Source organism: Taurulus bubalis (genome assembly GCF_910589615.1).
Source record: "Taurulus bubalis genome assembly, chromosome: 16".
NCBI lineage: Eukaryota > Metazoa > Chordata > Actinopteri > Perciformes > Cottidae > Taurulus > Taurulus bubalis.
The window spans coordinates 8,721,054-8,746,301 of record NC_136604.1 but is presented as its reverse complement, the minus strand read 5'-3'; the positions used below and the strand labels follow the sequence as shown (position 1 = coordinate 8,746,301).

Genomic DNA, 25,248 nt, shown 5'->3' with positions numbered 1-25,248 from the left:
TCCTCAGATCCTGTATCTGAACCCCTGAATGCCTGTTGACCAGCTTAGGTGAGAATGATTTTGTTAACGGAAGTATTAAACAATATACTACAAATTCTGTTATAGCTATTTTTATAAAAAGTAATTTTTCATTTTTTTCTTGTAAATTAATTGTGATAATGATAATTTTTGTATTTTACATAACAAAGAGACAAAATTGAGGTTTGCAACATGCAGGGAGGCCACAAGTTAAAAAGAAAATGTTCCTGACTTATCGGTTTCTTTTTAGGTGTTAGGTCCCCTCCAATGACAAACATGGGTGTTTTTGTCGCAATCCTTTCAGCTCTTCTCCTGAGTGGTAAGTTATCAAACATTCCCTTTTAATGATGATATTTTTATAAATAATGGTTGATGATAAAATGTTTCAGTTCCACGTCTATATGTGAGTTGAACTAGATCACAATTAAAGTTAATGAAACAGCTTGGACTGCAGAATAAATCATTACATATTGTCAGCTATACCTATACCTATATCGTCAACCCTAAAACAATACATTGATGACTCGACTGTGGACATTCATTCTCGGTTCTTTGAAGGATTTAAGTAATTAATATCTACCTTTTGTCACATATGGTAAGAGACACAATGTTCAAACAGCTCAATAACAGGTTATACATTTAATAATGTTACATATATGTATGTACATATGTACGTGTTTTAAGTACATTTTGCACAACCTAACTTATTCTTTGTTGACTGAAATTCTGCATTTAAAAACCGCACTTAAGAGATTGAAAATGTTTCCCAGGATTTTGCAGAGGAGGACCAACTACTTTAACACCACAATCAGGCAACTGCTGGGTCCTAGGCACGCTCCACTCCACCTTTGATAACTATACTTACAACTTCATGGGTAACTGCACCTACACCCTGGCCAAGAACTGCCATGTTGATGACACCCTCCCGGCCTTTGAGGTGGAGACCAAGAACATGGACGAGGGAAACGTACGGGTCCCGACAGTGGAGACGGTCACTGTCAATGTTCACGGGATCAACATCAATATAGTTCGCTTTGAGTTTGGTATTGTCCGGGTGAGTCAGTCAGTAGTGTTGATTCCTATTGTATTCTACTATCGAACAAACAAATGAAAAAGAACAAAAGCAATGAAAAGATATTTGACAGGTGCAATGTGATGCCTCTATGTAAGATAAGATAAGATAAAATAATCCTTTATGAGTCCCGCACTGGGGAAATTTACAATTCATATTCAAACATATTGTATAAAAAGTGCTATGCAAGTGAAATCGGATCTATTTTCAGGTGAATTATCAAAAATGGAATCTCCCGATCAACTTGAACAACGGCCAGGTGAAGCTTTTCCAAAGAGGTCTGCATGTCATCATGGAGACAGACTTTGGACTGAACCTGGAGTACGACTGGAATGAGTACCTTGCCGTCTCAGTGCCCGGTAGTTTTGCCGGTAGTGTGTGCGGCCTGTGTGGCAACTTCAACAACAAAGAGGAAGATGATCTCACCACTCCCAGTGGCTCAGTGGCCAGCAGCGTGGCAGTGCTGGGAAAGAGCTGGAAGGTTCCCGGCGCCGCAGACGAAGTCAGTTGCCAAGATGGGTGTGGTGACCAGTGTCAAAGCTGTCCTCTCAGTCTTGTTCAGAAATTAGAGAAGCAAATCTTCTGTAGCGCCCTCATTCAAAACTTTGTAGAACTTCTGGGCTGTCAACCTGTCATTAAGTCCGACATCTTTCAAAGCAACTGCATGCTTGACCTCTGTAGAGGTGAAACTGTGAACACGTATCTCTGCAACACTCTTCAAGGCTACGCTGAAATCTGTCAGAAGTCTGGGGCCCAAGGTCCCAACTGGAGGACTTCAACTCAATGCCGTGAGTAATCCGAAGAAAATATGACGCTTCGTTATAAATTAAACAACCGAACAGTATATAGACTCCTCAAACAATTAGTCGATTAACCCAATTGTGAATTAACTGGCAACAACTAAATCATTGTTAATAAAAATATGCAAAAACACTTTTTGTTTTATTATTTTTTATAATTATTATATATTATATATATATATTATATTATTATAATAATGTTGGTTGGACAAAACAAGCATTGTGAAGGTGTCACTTTGAGTAATGAATAATTATGACAGCATTTCGATATTTTTTATCAATCAATGGAGAAAATAATCAAACAGTGAAATACTGCTTCTATATTAATGCATGAGTAATAATAATAAAGATCTAATAATATATTAATATTCTCACAGGTCATGTTTCTTCATAGTACTTTTACTTTAATACTTTAAGTACATTTTACTGATTTTACATAGTGCACATATATTTACTTAAGTAACATTTTTAATGCAGGACTTGCACCATAGTATTTCTACATTATGGTAGTACTTTTATTTAAGTAAAGGATCTGAAAATGTCTTTCATCACTGAATACATGTGAATAACGGGATCTGTCTCCTCTCTGTCCACATAGCTACACCCAAGTGCCCAGAAAACAGCCACTATGAGTTCTGTGGGAGTGGCTGTCAAGCCACATGCGCAAACCCCAACACTCCCACGAAATGCAACAACACCTGTGTGGAGACATGTGTCTGTAATGACGGCTTCATCCTCAGTAGCACCAAGTGTGTCCCTAAGGCTCAGTGCGGCTGCATGTATGAGGGTCACTATGTGGTGGCTGGAGCCTCCTTCTGGGGCAGTGAGAGCTGCACCAAACGCTACACATGCTCCGCTGATGGAAGTTTGTCTTTCGTTCAGACAAGCTGTCCCGCCGGGCAGCAGTGCCAAGTGGTGGAAGGGATCAGAGGTTGCTATCCTGTCAACTACGCCACGTGTATGGTGTCTGGTGACCCACATTTTGTGACCTTTGATGGGGAACGCTACAACTTTCAGGGCACTTGTGTGTATGAGCTGGTTGGCACCTCCTCCAATCAAACCAACCTGGAACAGTTTAGCATTGTGTTGCAGAATAATGGCCAAGATAAGAAGATCGGGTCCGTTGTCCAGCAGGTAGAGGTCAAAGTGGACGGGTACACCATCGTCATCAGCAAAGAGCACCCTGGTGCAGTTGTGGTAATGTATCTTCCGAATAAAAAAACATCATATTTGTAGAGCTGCCACTAATAATTGTAATTGTGTTAATAATCATCTACCTGGCAGATTACTTTCTCAATTTTTTTATTAATTGTTCAGGCAATAAAACACCATGAAACAAGTAAATATGCCCATCAAAACTTCCTAAAGCCCAATGTGACGTCATTGAATCCATTGTTTTGTTCAACCAGCTGTCCAAAACACAGAGATGTATTCAGTTATACGGTTTTAGTATCAAAATTTTGTTAATAAACTAATTGAATAATTGACTAATTGTTGCAGCTCTACATACATTTAGTTATTTTTCAATTATACTGTATGTATTAATCATTGCGTGTACAAATTACTTTATTATTTTTTTTGCTATTTCACTATTATCTTTTTAAGGTAAATGGCGAGCTTTCCAGCCTCCCTTTGACGCTGAACAGCAATAAGCTCCATCTTTACCCGAGCGGCTGGTTTGCTGTTATCGAGATTGACTCTGGAGTGAACATATACTACGACTGGAACAGTGTAGTAATCGTCACCGTTCCCAGTACCTACATGGGCGCGATGGAAGGTCTTTGTGGCAATTACAACCTCAACCCCAAAGATGACATGCAGATGAGAGATGGGAAACAAGCCACCACTTCTGAGGCACTCGGTCAAAGCTGGAAAGTCGCAACAATCCCCGGCTGCAAAGACGGCTGCAGCGGCCCCTGCCCCGGCTGCAGCGCCACTCAGAAAGAAACCTACAACACTAACAGTTACTGTGGCCTCATCAGCGACCCTGCAGGCCCGTTCCGTGAATGCCACGCTAAGGTCGACCCCGCAGGTTTCCTCAACGACTGCGTGTATGATGTCTGTCTTTACCAGGGCGGGAACATGCAGTGCAAGACTTTGACCGCCTACACAGCCGCCTGCCAGCTGAAAGGTGCCACAGTTTACTCCTGGAGGTCAGCTCAGTTCTGTGGTGAGGACATCTACTATTTATCAAATTATTGTGAATGTCTTGAACCATTATAGTGCTTAAATAGTTCTGACCATGCCTTCTTTCTAGATGCCCAGTGTCCATCAGATGGCCATTACGAGCTCTGTGGCCGTGGATGTCTCAGGTCATGTCAGAACAACCCAAACTGTGGAGCTCAGTGCATGGAAGGATGTGTCTGTGATGACGGTTATGTGCTGAGTGGAGGTAAATGTTTGCCTGCGGACCAGTGTGGCTGCACATTTGAGGGGAAAAACTACCACCACGGACAGGTCTTCTACCCTGATGCCCTTTGCCAGAAGAAATGCACCTGTAACGGCACAGTAAGGATGACATGAACGGAGAATTTGAAGGAATTATCTGGGTTTATTTTTCTGTTTGGAACAATGGGAATGCAATTTAATGCACAACATTTTCAACAATGATCAAGCAGGTATGTCTTTCATATTAGGTGCAGTGTAAGCAGTCCTCTTGTGGCCAAAGTGAGAAGTGTGAGATGAAGAATAATGTGCGATCATGTCAGCCTTTGAAACATGGAGTTTGCACCATCGCTGGAGATCCACATTACTTCACCTTTGACAACACCACCTATGACTTCCAAGGCACCTGCACCTACGTCGCCGCTGAAAGCTGCCACCTTGGCGACACGCAGCTCCCCGAGTTCTCTGTGGTGGTGGAGAATGAGAAGTGGTATGCTATGTCTGACAACCCCGAGGTGTCAGTGGCAAAAATGGTAGCGGTAGAAGTTTACGGAACCGTCTTGATCCTTCGCAATAATGACATTAATTTGGTTTGGGTAAGTGACTTCTATCGTTTAAAGATGTGATGAGTGTACTACACGCTAACAATGATTTAAATGTCAGTTTGAAAACAGAGTTACAATGTGAAAGATGTCCCATCTGATGATGAACCAACAAAGAAAGCTTCTTGGATTTTCAGCTTATTTTTTAGTTGTCCAACCCACAATCAAACCAACTTGGTTCACTATAAATGCTATAATAGTATTGTTTTCTGCCACAGTTGGCAGCTGTTTTCAGCAAAACAGCTCCAGTAAACTCTCGGTACACTACATGCTCAAGACAAAACAACAAACAAAGTTAGCGTCTAGCTGGGGGATACATATGTCAATGGTAGAGAAAAACAAAGCTATATATTCACAATGAAAGTCATTGCCACATGCCAATTCAATTAAATCCGTTGTTGACGGTTTAAGGGCTTTGACTGAGTTAGGGAACTATGCAAATAAAGATAAGACATCATGAATAGTCAAAATAGGCACAATTGTTCATCGTCAAATAAATATCACTGTATGACCAATGCATGTCAAATGAGTACTTATTATTTCTGCAGGTAAATGGAGTCATACATCAGCTTCCACTAAACCTCCACAACGGTGCAGTGACAGTTTCTCAGGAGGGGGCATATGATGTAATCATTACCGACTTTGGACTGAGGGTCGCGTATGATCTGGTCTACCACGTCACTATCACTGTCCCGGGAAACTACAACGGAAAAACCTGTGGTCTGTGCGGCAATTTTAATTATGACAAAGCAGATGAGTTCCAGCTGCCGAATGGAAATTTGACCAAGAACATCCAGACCTTTGCAGCAGCGTGGATGGTGGCCGTGCCTGGAGCAGTCTGTGATGATGGGTGCAGTGGCGACCAGTGCCCCAAATGTGAAGGTTCTGAAGAAACCCTGATAAAAGAAAAATGCTCAATAATCACCGCTACCAACGGTCCATTTGCCGCTTGCCATGATGTGATTAATCCCGCCCCCTACTTCAGAAATTGTGTCTATGATACTTGCATTGCCAACAATAATGAAAGCGTGCTGTGTCTCAGTGTCGCTGCATATGTGTCAGACTGCCAAACCGTTGGCGTAAAGATTCAGAACTGGAGAAGTTCTGTTATCTGCCGTAAGTCTGCACATTTTTATTATTCATTGTACACTGTAATATCTCTCTCTACATCTGTTCAACACTTTTACATTTATTATCTAAATATATATATTTTTTAAAAGTAAACTACTAACTCCTATTATTTCATAACAGCTTTTAAATGCAGTGCTGGCAGCCATTATGACATCTGCGCACTGTCATGTAACTCTCCATGCCCGGGTCTCAGTGGCCTCGTGACATGCTCAACAACTTGCGCTGAGGGCTGTGTCTGTGATAAAGGATACCTCTTCAATGGAACTGGCTGTGTGGCCCCCGGGCAGTGCAGCTGCTATTACAATGGCCAAAGTTACGAGGTGAGAAGATATTATATATTATTGATTCATTACAGGTAGACTATCTGATGAAGTGAAGCTGCATACTATTCAGTCTGTTGGTAAATGCATTTTGGCTTCTAACAAAAGTTTGTGTCGAGGCCTGTGGAGTGCTCAACATCCACACACTTGACATTCATCTTATTCATTAATATTTAATGACGTGGAATTGTGAGGAGGAAATGTTTGGGTATTTTCTCTTTTCTGCCAATATTGTAATCGATATTCTCCTAAACTGTAGGGGACAGTGTATCACAAACTCACGTCAAAATGGAGACGAGATGCTGTGTTTATAATTAATCCTGCTGCAATAGAAGTGAAGGAGGAGCAGATGGGCTGTACGGCCACTAAATAAACGTAGGCAGGACAAAGGAGAGTACATACTTGTGAGACCGAATTATGCTTCCTACTTCTGTAAACAGAAGCTCCTTAAAAGTCTTTCATTTTCTAAACCCATCCATTCTTTAGAACATTTCAAATGTGCACGGACCCCGCAAAGGGGCATTTTTGGGGCACAAGAGTTCACCTCTACCACTTGAAATGTTGATGATATGTACGCTAACGCGTACTCCCAACTACATTACACTACGAACTCGGAAAGTATGGAAGCCACTTTAACCATGAACCAAACCATGTCATTTTTTTTACAGATTGGAGAGTCCATTATAACTGATGACTGTCACAGGATTCACACCTGCCAGGCCTCTGGAGTAGTTCTGTCTCAAAACATGTCATGTGACCCCATGGAGAGTTGCCTGGTCGAGAAAGGCGTTATGGGCTGCCACGTTCAGCAATGCCTTTTGGGCGCCAATGGGAAACTCACTGAATTTAATGGGGCGGGTGGTACCATTACAGTGCCAGGATCCTATGAGATTATCAAGAGCTGTGCCGTCTCTCCGACGTCACTCTGGTTCAAGGTGGTGGCGAAATTGGAGACGTGCACTCCTGGTGTCAACACAGTTGTAGCTGTTTATATCTTCTTAAATGAAGGGGTGATCACAATCGACAGAAAACATCACGTCTGGGTAAGTGTCTGGATAAAGTTATGACATTAATCTTACTTTAAAAAAATGAATGTTACTATAAAGTGTTCAATCTGTGTTCACAGGTAAATGGAAGACCGTTGACTCAAACCACTTTCTCCCTGAACAGTATGAAAGTGGTGGTCTCTGACAATACAGTGAGAATTAACGGCACTTCCAGCTTTCAGGTGTCCTATAGTTCAACTAATGAACTCACTATTACTGTCAGTGACAAAGTAGCTGATGTGGTATGTGGGGCATGTGGAACCATCAAGCCTGCTGCCACAACACAAAGAGGTCTGATAAAGAAATCGCTGATCCATTATTTCGAGCAGAGTACCGCGGCACTGAACATTGGGCAGTGGATAGCTCCTGAATTCCCCCAATGGTAAGCAACATAAATTAGGCCTTCAAATAATGACTGCTACTAAGAAGAGCTCAACACCAAGAACCAATAGAGTAAACCAATTTCCACAGGAATTGTATTTTTCTATAATAGAACAAAAGCCTTATTGCACATACATGTCACTTTTGCAGATTGCCTGTAAATCAGATTATTATTGTTGTTGTCATTATTTATTCCAGATTTTGATATGATAGCATTGTTATTTATTTACATTTTGCTTCAGTTTGAAAAAAATAAATGTCTCTGTTTCTTTTTCAGTGATTTGTAAATTTCAGTCCTGCCAACTTTTCATCAACTGCATTGATCAACTTCCTTCCGCGCTAACTAGACTGACAGCATCATTGATTCATTAAATCATTTGTATTCATGTAGATAATCCCAAATCGCATTCCTTGATTCTTTTAAATTGGTTTAATTCTGACAAATATATTTGTCTTCTCAAACATCTGTAATACAAACGGAAACATTTAGTTTAGGAATACATTTCAACAGATCATCCAATCACAAGATGCATTTTACAAAGCACCTCAATAAACAATTTGTTTGATGTCTGTCTCTTGTGTAACTGATACCAATCTGTTGACCCTTCATCAAACCATCATCGAACCTTCAAGCTGCTGTAGCGTCCCTATTTTTAGTTAAAGTACATCTGTTTGGAAACAAGGAAATGTATGCAAAAATGTGGTGGCCCCCTTTTTGTAGTCTCTCACAGTGATATATTCTAGTTCTGGTCACTAGATGATATAGGATGTATCACATGATGAACCAAATTTGACAATGTAGAAAACATTTAACATGTATGTTGTTGTTAGGCATGGCAGTCATTCATAGAAAAGACATTTTTATTGGATTTTACGGCTGCGTTGATCTGTGGGTGTTAAGAAGATGATCTGTTGATGAACGTTAGATGTTTACTGCACTATGATAACTCACCGTTAATCTTAGAGAAATAAACTATTTTCCAAAAGTTGTAAATCTCAGTTCCACCTTATCTATGGTGCTCACCAGCCAGCATCCTCACCAGGTGAGGAAGTATTGTACGGTAAATGAGGCCATATACTCATCATGCATCCTGCATCATTTCCAGCAAGAAACCGAAGTTGAACTTTAAGTTATGCAAAGACGCAAATTTGATTTTGAATGTTATATCTGCCCATTCACTCGCCGAGAGAGGAGATGAACTGGAGGCCAATGTTCATTTTGCACGCATGATAACCCATGATAACTGCTCCTTTATAAATACCCATCTAGTGCACGTGCACGTACACACAACTCTAAAGAAAGCTGTCAGGATTTCTGATGGCACAGCATTTGCAGAAATGCTGACTGTGACATTGCATTTGAGTTTGACAGGAAAGTTGGTAAGTTCTCTATTTTATCTGCATAAAACATTAATTAATAAAAGACTAGACAAGATGGAGAAAAAAAATCAATCACACTGTGATAAATCGGCTCACAAAGCACCTTGGATACTGCACAACAAAACAAATAATACAGTTTGAGTTACAGTGGAACAACACAAGAAAGGATTTAAATCCAATAAGTCACTATTTGACAGTTTCAGATCGCATTAGTGATAACATAACAGAGCACAAGTTATGGGTGATGAATATATCATATATGAAGTCACACCCAAACAAATACTTGAAACACAAAACAGACCCATCAAATACTAATGGACACTTTTTCATCTTGTCAAACTATATTGATATTACATCTTTAACAAATCTAAAAAAAAATGCCTGTAACTAGAATCTTTTTTAATTTAAGTTTCAATTCTAGGAAGTGAAAAACGATTAAAGTAATTCAATGATTTTCCAGCAAGTACATCCTTTGTTCCTCTAGAAAACATACATAATATGCTGAGCTAATAATGTGATATGTCTTGCAGATCTTTGTCACAGAGGAGGACGGGACATGCTGGCTGTGCTGCTGAGTAAGGATATAACAGCTGAAGTCAGTTATTTCGACAACTGTATTTTAACCAGCTTTGTCACAACAACAGAAAACATGTTTTTTAATTGCAGTTTAAATGTTCACTCCCTGTCATAGCTCAAATAAATTGTGTCCCAAGTGGATTTCACAGTTTCTAACATGTACTGTAGTATTCTTTGTTATGGAAATAACGGATGAAATATAGACAGTTTTTGTATGTTTTTTCATTACTGAACAAGCTACTGATAATAACTTTGAAGAAACCGCAGATTGGCAGCATCAAATGAGAAACATAAAGTGCAGTTTTGAAACAAGTTCAAGTCTTCAATCACATGTGTAATTAAAACAAAAAGTCACTAGGGGCCGCTATTTTATGTCATAATTGGGTTTGTGACATTTACAGATCAGTATTCAATAGATCATTTTGAGTGTGCTGCTAAACCAGAATAGCAATGTGTTAAAGTCACAAATACATTTTCCTTAGAAAATCTTTAGAAAATGCTTTAAATTGTAAGCTGTTTGATGCAAAAGACAACACAACCTGGGTGATTACTCATAGACATGAGATTGCAACAAACCTTTCACTTAATGCAAATGCTAGATGATATTGATAGATGAAATATTGGCAAATAAGCATTTAGTAGATGCGGAAAATAACATGTCACATTGCACATCAGCCATGACCTCACACTGAATTTGGCCCTGGGAAAGAACCTTAGAAATAAATACATAAATAACAAGCTCTGGAAGAGATACATAAAGTGGTAGAGCATTCAATTAGACATTATAGTTCTGTGAAGATAAATAAAGAAAATGACTCTTTGTAAACGTTAAAATAATCCGGTTCGCTGATCGTTCTTGCAAATTAGGAAAACAAAGTCCAGCTAACGTTCTGGGAAAGTTAAGAAAGAACGTTCGTGGTCACCGATGTTACTAAAGTACAGTATATGACAACTAAAACCACAAAATGCTGGTTTGAAGGTTTATGGCAGGTGGTGAAGTTAACATTTGTGTGGACAATAACACACATGATAGTGAGATTTACTCTTTATCAAAAGTGTTTTCTGTTAAAACTTTTTTTTGGGGCTGGTACATTTTTGTCTTGAAATATTATGACTTTATTCTCGTATTATTAGAACCTTTTTCTTTAAAATATTTAAACTATTTCCTGACGTGCTGAATCTTGTTGAAACACATACGCTATAGTAAATTCCACAGGTTTATAAATTCATTAAAAATGATTTATCTCATCAGCTTTTTCAACTAACGGAGAAACCAATTAAAAGAGAAAAGCGTTCCACAATGATCAAATTGAACAAAGCGTGACGCTTTGAAATAATGGTAAAAAAAAGCATTTGGTCCATACAGAAAATAGCAGCAGACATCCCAGGACCCATCAGCCGTGTCTTATTAACACAGGAGTCCAGAGTGACTACAAAAGACTAAAACAGAAGGGAGACGTGCACACATTGACCATCGAGAAAGTTTGTATTACTAGATCAGATGAATCCCTACGCTAATATGGATTTTTGTTCGGATGACATAACAACGGACATTCAAAGCTATATTTAAAAACCTTAATAGAAGCAATATAAGAACAAGATACAAGATACTTTGGTACAGTGTGACTTTCCCTGCTGTTTCAGAACCATGGACAGCGCTGTTTGCTGTGTAGGAGATAAGAGAGAGAGAGAGAGGAAGACGCAAGCCCAAAACAGCTTCTACCGCCTCCTACTGCTCATTTCAGACGGTGGTTAATACAATCAAAATAGGCTCTGATAATGCTAAGTTCTAATGTGAGTGCTCTGGTTAATAAATAACGTCTTTGATTTTGAAACAGTAGCTGTATCGCCTAAATAAGGCTAAATGGTTTAGTCAAGGTACCATGTTTTTTTTGGTATAACAACTAACTGAGCAACCAATTAAAAGAGGAATCCGTTCTGCAATTCGACCAAAGCCTCACATGTTCAACCATGACATCAATACGCATTTTGGTATATACAGTAGCACACAGGAGGGAAAAGTTTCGCAAACAGAAGTGCAGTGATACAAGTTGAGCGCTTGGGGACGCCCCTCGCGCTCAAAGCATGCTTATTTCCTCGCATTAAATGATGACCGGCACGGAGAAATGCCCTTATGGTGTGATCATTGTGGCTGTAGCCAGTTGGTTATAGAGCTCACTGTCTGTCTGCAGCTAAATTACGTGACAGACGATGTTGAAAATGACAGCCATTAATCAGATGAGGTGGCGAGGGGACTGGAGAAGGCAGAGAGTGGCGCACATACGCAGCAAGGCCGAGCGCCTCCTTGTGGCACTGGCAACCGTGTGGCATGCGTGAGTCAGGTGTCAGGACTGTGGCACGTCTCTGATTATTCGTGGCACTCCTGTGACAACTACTGGCACTTCTCTGACCTGGGCCCCGTTCCTCTGACCTGGCTTACTGAGTTAGCTGGATCATTTTCAGGATAAGATGACGCATGTCAGGCTTTTCGGTTCCACGAAGCAAGTTTGGAAAAATCACCACAGCAACACATCCAAATCCTTGAACCTGCTCCAATTATCCTGATGACTGAATATTTGTTTATGTAGTGACATGATATGTTGCAGCAAAGTGCCGTCCCGTTCATATTTACACCAGTTCAAGCCCTCACAGCCTCTCACACTCAACCACTTAGCAGGTGACTTCAGTAAGTCCCTGAGGGTTCAGGGTTTGAGGGTGTAGGGTGGAGATTGGGATTGGGCCTGTTTGAGCGCGGATCAGCCTTTGAGAAACCGAGATAGCCTGACTTCAATCATCGGGGTAATGGATAATAGGACATTTGATCGACTTAGTTGAACCAAGTACGAGGAACGGGGCCCAGTAGTGGCACATCCTGACTAGTGGCCCCCTAGTGGTGGCACTTCTCTGACTACTGGTGGCAAGTCTCTGACTAGTCGTGGCACTACTGGCACTGGCAGCTCGTGGCACCAGACACCTAACTACATATAAGGAGAGGACAAGTGGAGATATTATTCGACTTGTATTTAAAAACGTTTTGATAAATAGTTTTAAATGATAAAAGGATGATTTATTTTCATTATTTTCACCTTTTACTATAAAAGTAATTATTTGGAAAGAGTATATTTTGTTCCTTTTTGTTTCAAAACCAGCAAAATCATAAATAAATAAAATTAATGATAAACAAAAAAGTACAACGAGGTTACTCGAAGGAAGTATAGATATATATTTCAGTTGACTAAAATGTGGCTGCACCCCCTCAGCTTGGCAGCTTCCTTTTAAATATTAAATGTATTCTTTATTCAACAATTGCACATGTACAATTTTATAAAGTGTCAAGAATAGATTGACGTTCGCTTGTAGCGGTCCTGGCACCTGACTGATCCCTGCCACAGACTTGCCACAGACTTGCCACACGCTTGCCACTGTCAGTAATCACACTCGCTGTCTCTCCACATGTGGCATCTCCAGTGCGCTCTGAGCACCTGACAGCACATCTGTTTTCACTATTTGTGTACTCGGTGATAGATATGCACAGTATTTGAAGAGATGGTCTAAAACTGAATGTTAATGGTACTATATCAAAGGTGGTGAAGTTAACATTTGCGTGGACAATATCACACATAATAGTGAAATGTAAGTGTTTTCTGTTAGTATCAGCTGTATTAAGGTTTGCTGTCACCTTTGCTAAAACTTGAACAGCGCTGTGGGCTCTGGGTTGGAGTCCTGTGGCCCCCACATCTACAATGGCTCCACTCGCCTCCCCATTCAACTGTGTCTGTTGCTCCCGCCTGGCCAATAAAATCGCAGAGCTGGAAGGAAGAATATCTACACTCTTGAAGATCCAGGATGCCGAGATGCTCATGGACACCATCATCATTGGTCCAGCACAAACCGACACCAGGTCTTGCCAAGATCCGGTCACCTGTTCTCTCAGTCCTTCCCCATCCACTCCGCCACCACTGAAACAACCCTAATTAAAGTCACCAACGATCTCATCCTCTCCCCTGATGATCACTCCCTCAACATCTTAATTCTACTAGACCTCAATGCAGCCTTTGGCACGATCAACCACTCCATCCTCCTCTGTGAATGTATGGGGGTACCTGAGTGCCAAGACAGCATAATTGTTATCAGCTGCATTGAGGGCAGTGCAGAACTGAGGCAATAGCTAGCCAGTGGGACCCGCTCACATGGATTAACATTATGGCGGCACTGGCCATCACAATTACGAATCCTGTTATGGCGAAAGTATATGAGCCACCCTATTCTGTCTCAGTTTGGCTAGTATCCTTTGACTTTGTTGGTTAGATTGCTACGGTTTAGACACGATTAGTGGGATCGCTTAGGGTTGGGATGAGAATACAGGTCATGACCTTGCTATAATAGGATGATTGGTAATAAGGTGGCCGGGCCACTATGTAAGTAAAACACAGAGAAACTCTGGTTACAACACACATAGAGGGAGAGTGACTTCTTTCTCCGCTTAGGTAGACATTACTACACTATATCTTTACATTATAAATTGTTTTTGATGGCGTGGTGCACACAATAAAGCTCCTTTGTTTTATGTTTTGTTCCCTTGTGACAGTTGGGTTTTATTCTGAAAGAACATTTCACCGGAAGTTGTGTTCTCGCGCTAGCTAGTGGTGCATAACGCAAAACTGCTGCTTCCGCACTGCTTCCTTGTTTATTTAGTTTTAGGATAAACAGTGTCTTTAAAGTAACATTTTTCCTTCTCGAGAAACGGTGAGAACTACTTCACACTATTCCTGAGTGAGTTGGCTCTTTGTTTGTTTTGTTGTTGCTTAGTATTCAGTGTGACTAGCTTTGCTAAAGTTAGAAAAGTTTGATCAGAGTTAGCATCTAGTTAGCTAGCTTCGTTAAATGTCGCAATCCAGTGTACGTCAACGTGCTGGTCCGATATAACACGCACTGGTGTTACCGTCCACTACAGCCCACAGTGACATTATTCATAGGCGGGTTGCTTAAAGTGGTGGTTAAAAACTACCGCCAGTCCGTCTACCTCCTGTTAATGTTACACACTGTGTATTTTCGAAGCTGCTCCTTCAGAGCCAGTCAACGTGGCGGTTGTCAATATTTATGGCATGAAGTCATCAGAAGTGTTTCGGTTATTGAGCTACTTTTGTCTCCACAGATCCACGGCCACTAGAAGTGCTCGCGCAGAGACAACCCGATAACGTCTAGTCGGGATCTGACTTTCACCAAAACCGAGTCTGAGTTCAGGTCTCGGTCTGAATGGCCACAGCTGCAGAGGAGCCTCCAGAGCTGCAGGGCCTCTCTGGTAGTAAGTACTAACGCTGTATTTGTACACCACCGTTTTATGAAAGAGACAGATCCTATGTGTTTGACGTGAGTTATTCACTGAGATGGCACAGATCGATGCTCAGGTTATGGATCCCGTGCACCGGACATGTAATGGCACGCCACCAGTCAGTCCTGTGAGAACCTGTACGCCTCAAAGGATCTTCAATATTAGCTCTACTGTTTGTGTACACTCTGTTGCCAGGTTTTTAGGCACACCTAGCTGAAACCAATACTTTCACGAAGCTTATTGTTTTCAGTTTTTGTTCAACCCTCTTGTGAGTTATTGACTCAAGTCTAGTCATTTTGGAGGTTTTAATGTGTGGTGTTGAAATTAATTGAGTTTTAATGAGAGGTGTTACTCATATACTATTAAGTCTTATTGAAATTAATGTGATGGACTAGATGTAGCCAGATGTACTTAAAAGCTTGTGAAACCTGACAACTGAGTGAAATTAGCACCAGAAAACTAAAAGTTTTAAAGCAGAACTCCAGCTGTCTTGTATTCTAGTTCAATTAAGTTGCGGGATTCATATGAGAAAGATAAATGGTCAACATTGATGCCAAATATCCTGACTTCTAAAGTCCCTGGTATGGGTCAAGCGCTAAAAAATTACAAATCCTACATTTCCGATAATGCAACCAATACCATCTTTTTTATTAGACCCACCTAGCTTGGTAAATACCCACAACTTCCAAACTCCACAACCCCATTGCTTTTTTGTTTATAAGTTATGCTCCCTTGATGACATCACAACAACACCACCAGGGTTATTTTTTCCTTTTTAAGTAATAAAAGCAAACTGAAAAGTAGACTGTGCCACCATTTTGTTGTGTCACTTGCTGAATGTAAGGCTGTGTACTATTAAGGTTTAATGTTGACTTTAGACTCCCAGGAAAATACTGTCCGTTATAGATATCAGGACATTCATTAGCCTTTCATGAATTTACTTAAACAGTAATAGAATACTTATCTAATTCCTCCCATTGCACTCGAAGACCTGCAGAGTCAGTTCTGAAGGAGACTGTCTTTTCTCAGAGGTAATGAACGAGGTGCGTCTGCATGCTTGTTTCAAAGCTGCTCGCTTTTCTTTTCACCATTAGGGAACGGTGGAAGCTGTTTGAAGCTTTGTTGTGTAATATTAATGCATCCAGTGCTAGAATTATATTTGTTTGATTAATGTATTTCTTTCCCTCGTTTATTATTTTCTAACTTTTATGTTTATTCCTCTTTTCACTGCAGATCCGACTGCGACCCGAAAAAATGGTTCTCCCGAGGTAAGAAATAATGTAATCAGGAAATGCGTAATATAGCTCTGTGAGAGTTAGGAAACACATTGTTTAGCTGACACGCCCTCCATTTCTTCCTCTTTTGAAACAAGGATATTATGAGGATATTACTTTGCTGCAGATTTTGTTTCCTTCTTGTAATTCATTCTTTCACCTTGTTTGCACTCAGAGTCCAAGCACCAGCATGACGCCGGCCATGAAAAAGACTATTGGTCATCGTGGAATTGATCCCACTGGGGAGACGACGTACAAGAAGGTGGGAGATCAGCCTTCATTGACTGAAGCACATTTACATTCACATTTTCCTTATCTATTAATCTGCCAAATATTTTTTCACGATTAATTGCTTAGTCTATAAAATGTTCGAGAGCCAGCAGTAAAATCTTCACATGTCTTGTTTTGGCTGGCAAACAGTCCCAAACACAAATATATTTAAATTGTAAAGATAATGTTTGGTGCCTTTTGCTTTAAAGATGACTCAAACAATTAATCAATTATCAAAATAGCTGCAAATTCCTTTTTTGTTGATCGATTAATCAGATAATTGTTGCATACCTTTACTCCCTATTTATTTATGAAAATATGTCAAACCTTTCTTGTCAAGTCATATTCTGGAGATTGCTTATGGTTGGTTAATATGTCAACCAAAGACAGAGCTGAACTGTATTTGTCATACGAGTCATGTCAGTTTGCTCTTTCTTCCAGACAACATCTTCAGCACTGCAAGGCGCTATCCAGCTAGGCATCGCGCACACGGTGGGCAGCTTAAGCCAGAAACCTGAGAGAGACGTGCTGCTGCAGGACTTTGAAGTAGTCGAAAGCTTCTTCTTTCCCAGGTACATAAAACATTTTTTGGTAAAGATGATGGTGGTTCTGTCTGTACTAAATTATTACTCCTCACGTAACCTTCTTGTCTGTTGCTGGCAGTGAGGGCAGTAACCTGACGCCAGCCCACCACTACGGAGACTTCAGGTTCAAGACGTACGCACCAATGGCCTTCCGGTACTTCAGAGAGATGTTTGGCATCCGGCCTGATGACTACATGGTATTCTTGTTTACTCTGCTTATGTGATACTCAGTAAATGTGCTAGCAGAACAGTAAAACTCTGAGGAAAGTGAAATTAATGAATAGAAAGGCATGACAGAGTGAAACTAAGGGGAAGCGTGAAAAAAATGAGGTGTTGACACACTCGGGGTGGGACTGCTTACGATGTAAAGTCACAGCTGACTAGTTTTTAACCTGTGCTCATAGTCTGTGTTCTTTGGTTTCTATACGACACCATTTAACATTGTGCTCTGGTTTTGTGACAGTACTCTCTGTGTAATGAGTCGCTGATCGAGCTATCAAACTCCGGGGCAAGTGGATCTCTCTTCTACGTCTCCAGTGACGATGAGTTCATCATTAAGACAGTGCAGCACAAAGAGGCGGAGTTTCTGCAGAAACTGCTCCCAGGTTACTTCATGGTAAGATCTAATGGTTGGCTTCAATATGTTACCTTAGGCATTTCTGACACATTGTAGACAACATGATAAATCAAGAGAATAATTAACAATGACTATTGTTCATGCAAATAATCATTAGTTGCTTCACAAAAGGCATCGGACAATTTTTATATTATTTTTGAAATAACAAGCTCTATATAAATATTGACACTACATTGTTTTCTTTTCTGTGCCAATTGGGCAACATGTTTGGATTTGATAGATTACAATTTGATGTCAAAATAAGGTGCCGTATTCGTCAGTGAATGCATCCCTTGTGTGGGATAATGTTTGAACATTTTCTTATTTGTTTCATTACCTATTCATTTTTGGGTAAACATTAGTCAAATACTCAGTTCACTTTCTAGCCTGTTGCATGCTGCAATGTAATAATGCTGCTTGTAATAATAATATAATAATAATAATAATAATATTCTCCTTTCCTTCTACCATCCTCTCCTCTCTTTCAGAACCTGAACCAGAACAAACGGACCTTATTACCAAAGTTTTATGGACTTTACTGTGTCCAGGCAGCGGGTAAGAACATCCGTATCGCAGTCATGAACAATCTGCTCCCGAGTGCCGTACAAATGCACCTCAAGTACGATCTAAAGGGCTCCACCTACAAGCGGCGGGCCTCCGCTAAAGAGAGAGAAAAGTCTGTGGCCACATACAAGGACCTGGACTTCTTGCAGGACATGCAGGGTGGGCTGTTATTGGAGGGGGACACGTATAGTGCTGTTTGCAAGACCATCCAGAGGGACTGCCTGGTAAGAACTAAAGATTAATGGCCGTCTAAACATGAGGCTAAAAGCGTGATATTTTCAAATTATTAAAATAATATAATAATAAACGCACACATTATAATTAGTCAGAAATATCACATTTTTATCATGTATTTTCTTCCAAGTTCATTTGTAATTACTGGTCTGGTGTGTTCCTTGTTTTCCATTCAGCTTCTGCAAAGTTTTAAGATTATGGACTACAGCCTTCTGGTGGGAATCCACAATGTAAATCAAGCCTGTCGAGAGCAGGCCAGCAAAGAGGCGGTGGTCGGGGCTGTGGCCACAAGGCCACAAGGTCAAAAGTCTCTGTACAGCACTGCTATAGAGGCCATCCAGGCTGAGCCAGGGAGCATGGGATCACCGGAGACAGAGGACCAGTGAGTGACTGTGTTTCAGTGGTCATGTTTACTGAGAGTAATAACAGAACACTAAATGATACTTATTTTTGTTTGATTTGATAGAACGGGAGGAATCCCAGCACGAAACTCGAAAGGCGAGAGGCTGCTGGTGTATATTGGTATCATCGACATTCTGCAGTCCTACAGGTAAACGACACATGTTCGTATACCTCGAAAGCCTTTGTCCCGTCAGTGACGCACAATGTCTGCACAGCCTGCATAGCAAAAGCAGCACGTTAGCAGGGCAGCGGCAGCTTCAGTGGCCCGTCTGTGTCTTCACAGGATGTGTTCAGGGCCGACTGTGACTCAGTGGTAAAGCAGGGTCGTCCTTCAATCAGAGGGTCGGCGGTGTAAGACACTTAACCCCAAATTGCTCCCGTAGCTGTGCTATGAATGTTAGTTAGTCGTGATGGGCAGGTGGCACCTTGCATGGTGGCCCCTGCCATCAGGGTGAATGGGTGAATGATGACATGTAGTGGGAAAGCGCTTTGAGTGGTCGGAAGATGAGAAGAGTGCTCTACAAGTACAGTCCATTTTCCTTTTACAGTATTAAGTGTAATCCAGGCTGTTTGTGTTGTTTTTTTCAGATTAGTAAAGAAGCTTGAACACTCGTGGAAAGCTCTGGTTCACGATGGGGTAGGCTACATCCTCTAGCCTCAGTTATTTGTGTTTAAAATTAGTTTTAATTTAAATTTCTAGATCTAAACCCTGTAACCATTCCTTTTCTTTAGGACACTGTATCGGTACACAGACCGAGTTTCTACGCAGAACGATTTCAGAAGTTCATGTGCAATGCAGTCTTCAGGAAGATCTTATGTAAGTACATATTGTATCCATGAATGCATGCATATGAATACTGTGAACCCTGCAGCGTGGCACAGATCAGACCCGTGTCACCTCATGGTTTGGCGCATTTGTTGCTTTCGTTGCCTTTAAACACAGGGCTTTCCCTGTCATGGTGCATTGACAGTTTAGGAACCCTGTGGGGAGATTTCCTCAGAGGAGACCTATTGTTGTCTTGGACGTGCAGAGTTTCAAATATAGAAACAGCTGCTCAAACATCCTGCCAAGAGCAGATAATGACTCTTGTGGAATTCATTAACATCACTCAACATTAAATGCTGCAGATGAAACGGATCTCTGCTGCCTTCAGATGGCAATAGAGAGTCACCGGAGTAAACCTTTGCTGCAAGTCGTCGTCCCCCCTTTCCCCTTTCTAGTCTACCTGTCCTCTCTAACTGATAAAGGCAAAAAAGGGTCAAAAAGAAAAACAATTGTAAAATGTCAGCTGGTTATAAACGTGGAAAGCTGGACGAAACATGAATAATGGCGTTTGTGTGATTTTAAGAAGTTTATTTAGGTGTGCCTTCACCACATGAAGTGACCAAATTATTAGGAAATACATCTTGGTAACAAGATTGCATTGACGCGCCTCTCTGCCCACTGGGTCGCACTATTGACCCAACGCCAAAATTGAGCCTTTAATGTCAGTCTGATTTTATGGACTCTTAATTAGCGCTTTCCTCTTGTATTTAGTAAAGACTTCGCCATCTAAGAAGCGGCGTGCAGTAACACATGGTCCTTTGAGGAAGACAGCTGGCGCTGGGCCTTTTTTTATGACCCAAATAAGCAGCAACAGCCAGCACTCTGTCCTCCAACATCAAGCCAGCTCTGAGACCAAAGAAGAACCTGAAGGAGACAACGGTAAGAACTAGAAACAGGATTTCAGGTTTCAGCTGAAGTGCTGAAATCAAGTTTAGTTTTTTGATACCGGCGGTCCTCCAGCATGTCCCTGCATGTGAAGTGCTTCTTTCACAACACAGTATTAACCGTTTTCCCTCCCGTTCCACCCAGTCATGCAGTCAGGTCGTCCTGACCTCCTCCCAAAGACCTTACCGCCCAGCAACGATGTTGGCAACGCTACTGAAACCACCATCTCCTCCTCCTCCTTGGGGAACCCAGGATCTGTTCCCACAAGTCAGCCTCCGCCTGACTCTCAGGACCCCTACAAGCCAGTGGGAGTGGATTTAAACGAAACACTGAGCAAAGACCAGGAGCTCAGCTCCCCCAAGAAGTAAGAGGGATACCACACATTGAGATTAGTATTTTATTATGAAAGCTTGTCAGAAGTATATGCTGCAGTATATGAAGTATATGCATATTCAAATGTTTTGGGTCTGTCATGGATTATAATATCTCATGATTAAATGTGTAGCGTGATCAATTGACAGTTTGCTCAGATTTAGATTCAAGTGTATTATCTTACATTATGCCAGTGTTAATGATGATGGTGATTATTACCTGTGCAAAAGCAGTGTACATGTCTCTCCTCACATAATTTGATTGGCTGAAAGTTACCCAAACCATCTATAACCTGTGTTTCGTTGTGGGTTGGGGTGAAGGCTGCCTGAGAGTATGAAGTAAAGTATGTGTAAAGGCACTGCAGCATTATTAAAAGTGCCATATGATGGCAAACATCTTCATCCTGCTAATCTCAAGTAAACCTTCGTACCAAGTTTTTCTTTTTTATATATTCAATAGATTTTTTGTGTTTCATATTGTGTGACGGTTCAATTCACTTACACTGGTCCTTTTGTTGTCTGCAGAGCTCAGTATGACGAAAGTATCAGTTCTGAGGATGTGATCTCACTCGGTGACATTGTTTCTAACCAAAGCAAATGCTCTGTAAGTTGCGAAAAGAAAATGTATTTCTTGTGACAGATTTTGCTTATGTGGAATGTTTTTTGTAACTATGTTCATTGCCTTTGGTTTATAGGTGTAAAAGAGTGAACTTAAATGAACCGAGACAAACTTGGAGGCTGTTACGACCCCCCTTGGTGTGATTTGAGGTAAAGTTTACAGTGCATCAGCGAGACCAAGTGGGACATTAAATGTTATTGTTTTGCACTATGATTTCCAAATCTATACATGGTATGTCAATGGGTGGTTGTGTTCTGACACTAGTAATTGCGGGTACATTTATGCTGTGGTTATTGAACACTATTATTCATCTCATAGGAATGCTTCTATGCACAACCAGATTGTTCTTGGCACCAATGTGCTAAACTCAGCCAGCATTTGATGTAGAGTGTAACACGAGGACTTTGCCTTATTTGCAACTGTCTGTGTTTATGCGATGTTTCTCCAGATTAATTGTCTCCATTTTAGAATGACTTCTTCATTCGTGTTTACCAAATGCTGTAGCACGTCCTTGTGCATACTCATCTCTGTAAGTGTCTGCTCCACAGCCCAAAGGCCCGAGCCGAGAGTACGGTTCCTGCTACATGATTGACTAAGATGTTTTAACACAAACTCATATTATTCGGGTTGGGAACACCGTTTTAAATAAAACATTTTTTAAAGCAATTACTGTATACATACTGAGTAAGCTGCTGTTTTTTAAGCCTACTCTGAATGCAAATCGTGCTGGAAAAAGAGGTGCTTGTGTTTCTTTTTTTATTTAACCAACTATTCTGTTAATGGACTGTGAATCCTAAACATCACCTCATGTTCAGGTCAAAGGGTATTAAAATGATTGTTTTATACTTACACTGTACAGTTAGACTGCCATATGTCTAAATGTGACCAAAGAACTGATACTCGGTGACCTGGTGCCTGTCTCATGAAGCAATACCAGTGAGTTAGTCAGTTTGAGGTGGATTTCATATAAAGAACCACTTCCCTACTGATCAATCGATCAGGAGAAATCGACTCACAATTTTACATGAGCTCAATGAACATAAACGCCTAACTTTTAAATGTCATGTACCAAAATGCATGACATGATTACAAACCTGGTACAATCACTTTGTTTTTCATCATAAATTATGACATTTTAGATAGTAATAGAGTAAATGTGTGCAGTATAAGCCAGTGTCCCACTGGCTGTAAAATGGAATAAACAGTTTCCTAAAAAGCATCAAATGTATTGTTTCAGAATATTCCTATTGGCTCAGCCTCACAGCAATGACACATTCTAACTGCAGCCAAGGAGAACATAATGTGATTTTCTAAGTAGAGATATATACATACATACATACATACATACATACATACATACATAACAGCAGATCATCTGCATTGTTAGGGTAAGTTATGTAAAGCATCTGAAACTGGCCTCCACTAATATCATCCAATTGCATAACCATAACCAGACCTGCCTTCCAGTCCAAACTGCACCACCTAAAGGCAAAAAGTAACAGAAGCAGCAGTTTAGACCTGAAGATGTAGGGATTTGAGAGTGAGTTTAAGAACATTTGTGTTTGTTTGCTTTTGGATGATATTCGTATATGTGTTTTTTTTTTTTTTTTTAACCACATGAAGAGTTTTGTTTGAGTGTTATTGTTTGCCCTCTGTTCTCTTGATTACTTTCTCTAAAGTAACTAGGAGAAAGAATAGAAAACAAGGGATGGATGCATTGGCCAAAAGAAATTTAGCCATATTTGTTGGTAGGAGTTTTGACTTGTCTGATAAACATATACAACTATAAACATGGTTGGTACTGCATTTTTTTATATTTTGTAATTACACTCCCACTATTTGCAGTAGTCTACTGCTAAAAGTTAAAAACCTATGTATGAATCTACTTTTCCCCCTTTACTTATGTCAACCACGTATTATAGCTTTTTGTTTTCCTGTTTCTGCTATTTATGAACGAGTTGTGCATCAAGTATTTCCTAAACATTGAAACTCTTTTGTTGTTGTTTTGAAACTATTTTGTTATATTAATATGAGCTTAACCTTATCTAAGTAACATAACCTTTGTTACTGCAATTTCCCCAAAGGGACATCTTCTCCATCTGTTGTTAAATTCATTTTTGTTCATGTTGTGATTGACTTGTAATTAAAAACGTGCCTCTTTCATGTGCTGAACTAGTAAACCTGGGGTTAACAGAGCCAGTTGTGTGAGCTTTGAGTTATCCAAATTAATAAAGAGAGATTTTTGAGACGGGTCCCAACTAAGGTATAGTAGTATTTCTTTTTTTCTTTTAGGAAAACATGGTCATGGCTGCCTGGTGTATAAAAGTACAAAAGACAAAACGGTTAGTCTGCTTTTTGTACTCTCAAACTAGTAGATGATTCAAGTTGGGTTTTAGCACAAAAAACGGATGTGCAATGCTTAAATGTTAATTATTGTTTGATGTTTAAAAATGCAGAAATGTTTTAGAATACATTTTAAGTCTGACAGACAAATTAAATCCGTAGCTTGAGAGATGCTTCAACTATGCAGCAAAATTCTTTGTTTACAGTATATACACTGTATTCCTGAAAGAATAGACAGTGGTGCAATACATTAAATGACATGAGAATTTTCCAATGAAGAAAAGATGAACATGGATCATTTGGAGTTTTATACATCCTGTTTATGGTATGTGGAGGTATTTTATTCTGCTCGCTGTTATACTGTATATCAAACTATCCTACTCTATTTTGAACTGAAACTGTGTCTTATGATATGAACTTTAAAACAGTTAAAAATGCAGCCTATGAACCAAACATGTACATAGTCTTATGTATTATAGTATTTATTACTGTATGTATTGCTCTGGTGTCCAAAATGTGTATTAATGGTGAGTATTGATTGAAAATGTGCCTTTCTTTAGCACAACAAGCTTGTATCAAAGGCATGTAACTGTAACAGAGTAAAATGATTTCTTCGTTGTGATGATTTTGATTATGATAACAATTTTTAAATCATCCTTTAATTTTAACTATGTTAATTGGGCTTCACTTGCCTTTTTAATTTTATACAATAAACGTGTGCACAACTGTATGCGAGAATCACAACAGTGCCTTTTTAGCAGAATATGTATTTAGATGTTTTTTCTCTTATTTTGGTGATTTCATGTTTTTCTACACTTGTACCTAAAGTTTTAAACAAAAAATAAATGTTGCTTTTGTTTGATTGTATCACATTATAAAGATTGTTGTCTTTAATAGTGTTATGGAATATGACTGATGCATACTGTAAGACAATTTGAATAATGAGGGAGCTAACCCTCTATTTGTGTACTACACCTTTGTTTTTTAATCTGCAACATTGCAAACAGTATTTCATTTTAATCTTTGCTTTGATAAGATAAAATACCTTGAGTAGTCAATAATTTAAATTACTGCAGGAGCCAGAGACAGCTTGTGTGTACGTTTTTGTAAGTTGATCAATATATACTTTATATGAAAAACCTTGAAAGAGGATTGCATTCATATTGTTCAATCCTAGTCTTTATTTTATATAATAACTGCGTAAAAGCAATATCATC

The 25,248-nt window shown here is 39.9% G+C and overlaps 2 protein-coding genes across 2 annotated transcripts; both read left to right on the top strand.

The window, feature by feature from the left end:
* Positions 1-889: 889 nt before the first annotated feature.
* LOC306748331 (IgGFc-binding protein-like) lies at positions 890-6,234 on the top strand (the record flags this gene model as incomplete). The annotated part of the gene is made up of 9 exons (XM_079231487.1): positions 890-1,072; positions 1,302-1,592; positions 1,653-1,878; positions 2,489-3,087; positions 3,496-4,043; positions 4,203-4,398; positions 4,599-4,808; positions 5,426-5,713; positions 6,202-6,234. 9 exons carry the CDS (start codon positions 890-892, stop codon positions 6,232-6,234), a joined length of 2,574 nt encoding a protein of 857 aa, XP_079087613.1.
* An 8,733-nt stretch (positions 6,235-14,967) lies between these two features.
* On the top strand, positions 14,968-24,888 carry LOC306748618 (phosphatidylinositol 4-phosphate 5-kinase type-1 alpha-like; the record flags this gene model as incomplete). Its single annotated transcript, XM_079231823.1, has 15 exons — positions 14,968-15,016; positions 16,277-16,311; positions 16,493-16,579; positions 17,029-17,159; positions 17,251-17,368; positions 17,635-17,787; positions 18,276-18,575; positions 18,762-18,967; positions 19,052-19,135; positions 19,576-19,624; positions 19,720-19,804; positions 20,525-20,692; positions 20,843-21,062; positions 21,595-21,673; positions 21,765-24,888. 15 exons carry the CDS (start codon positions 14,968-14,970, stop codon positions 21,768-21,770), a joined length of 1,770 nt encoding a protein of 589 aa, XP_079087949.1. The 3' UTR covers positions 21,771-24,888.
* Positions 24,889-25,248: the final 360 nt, after the last annotated feature.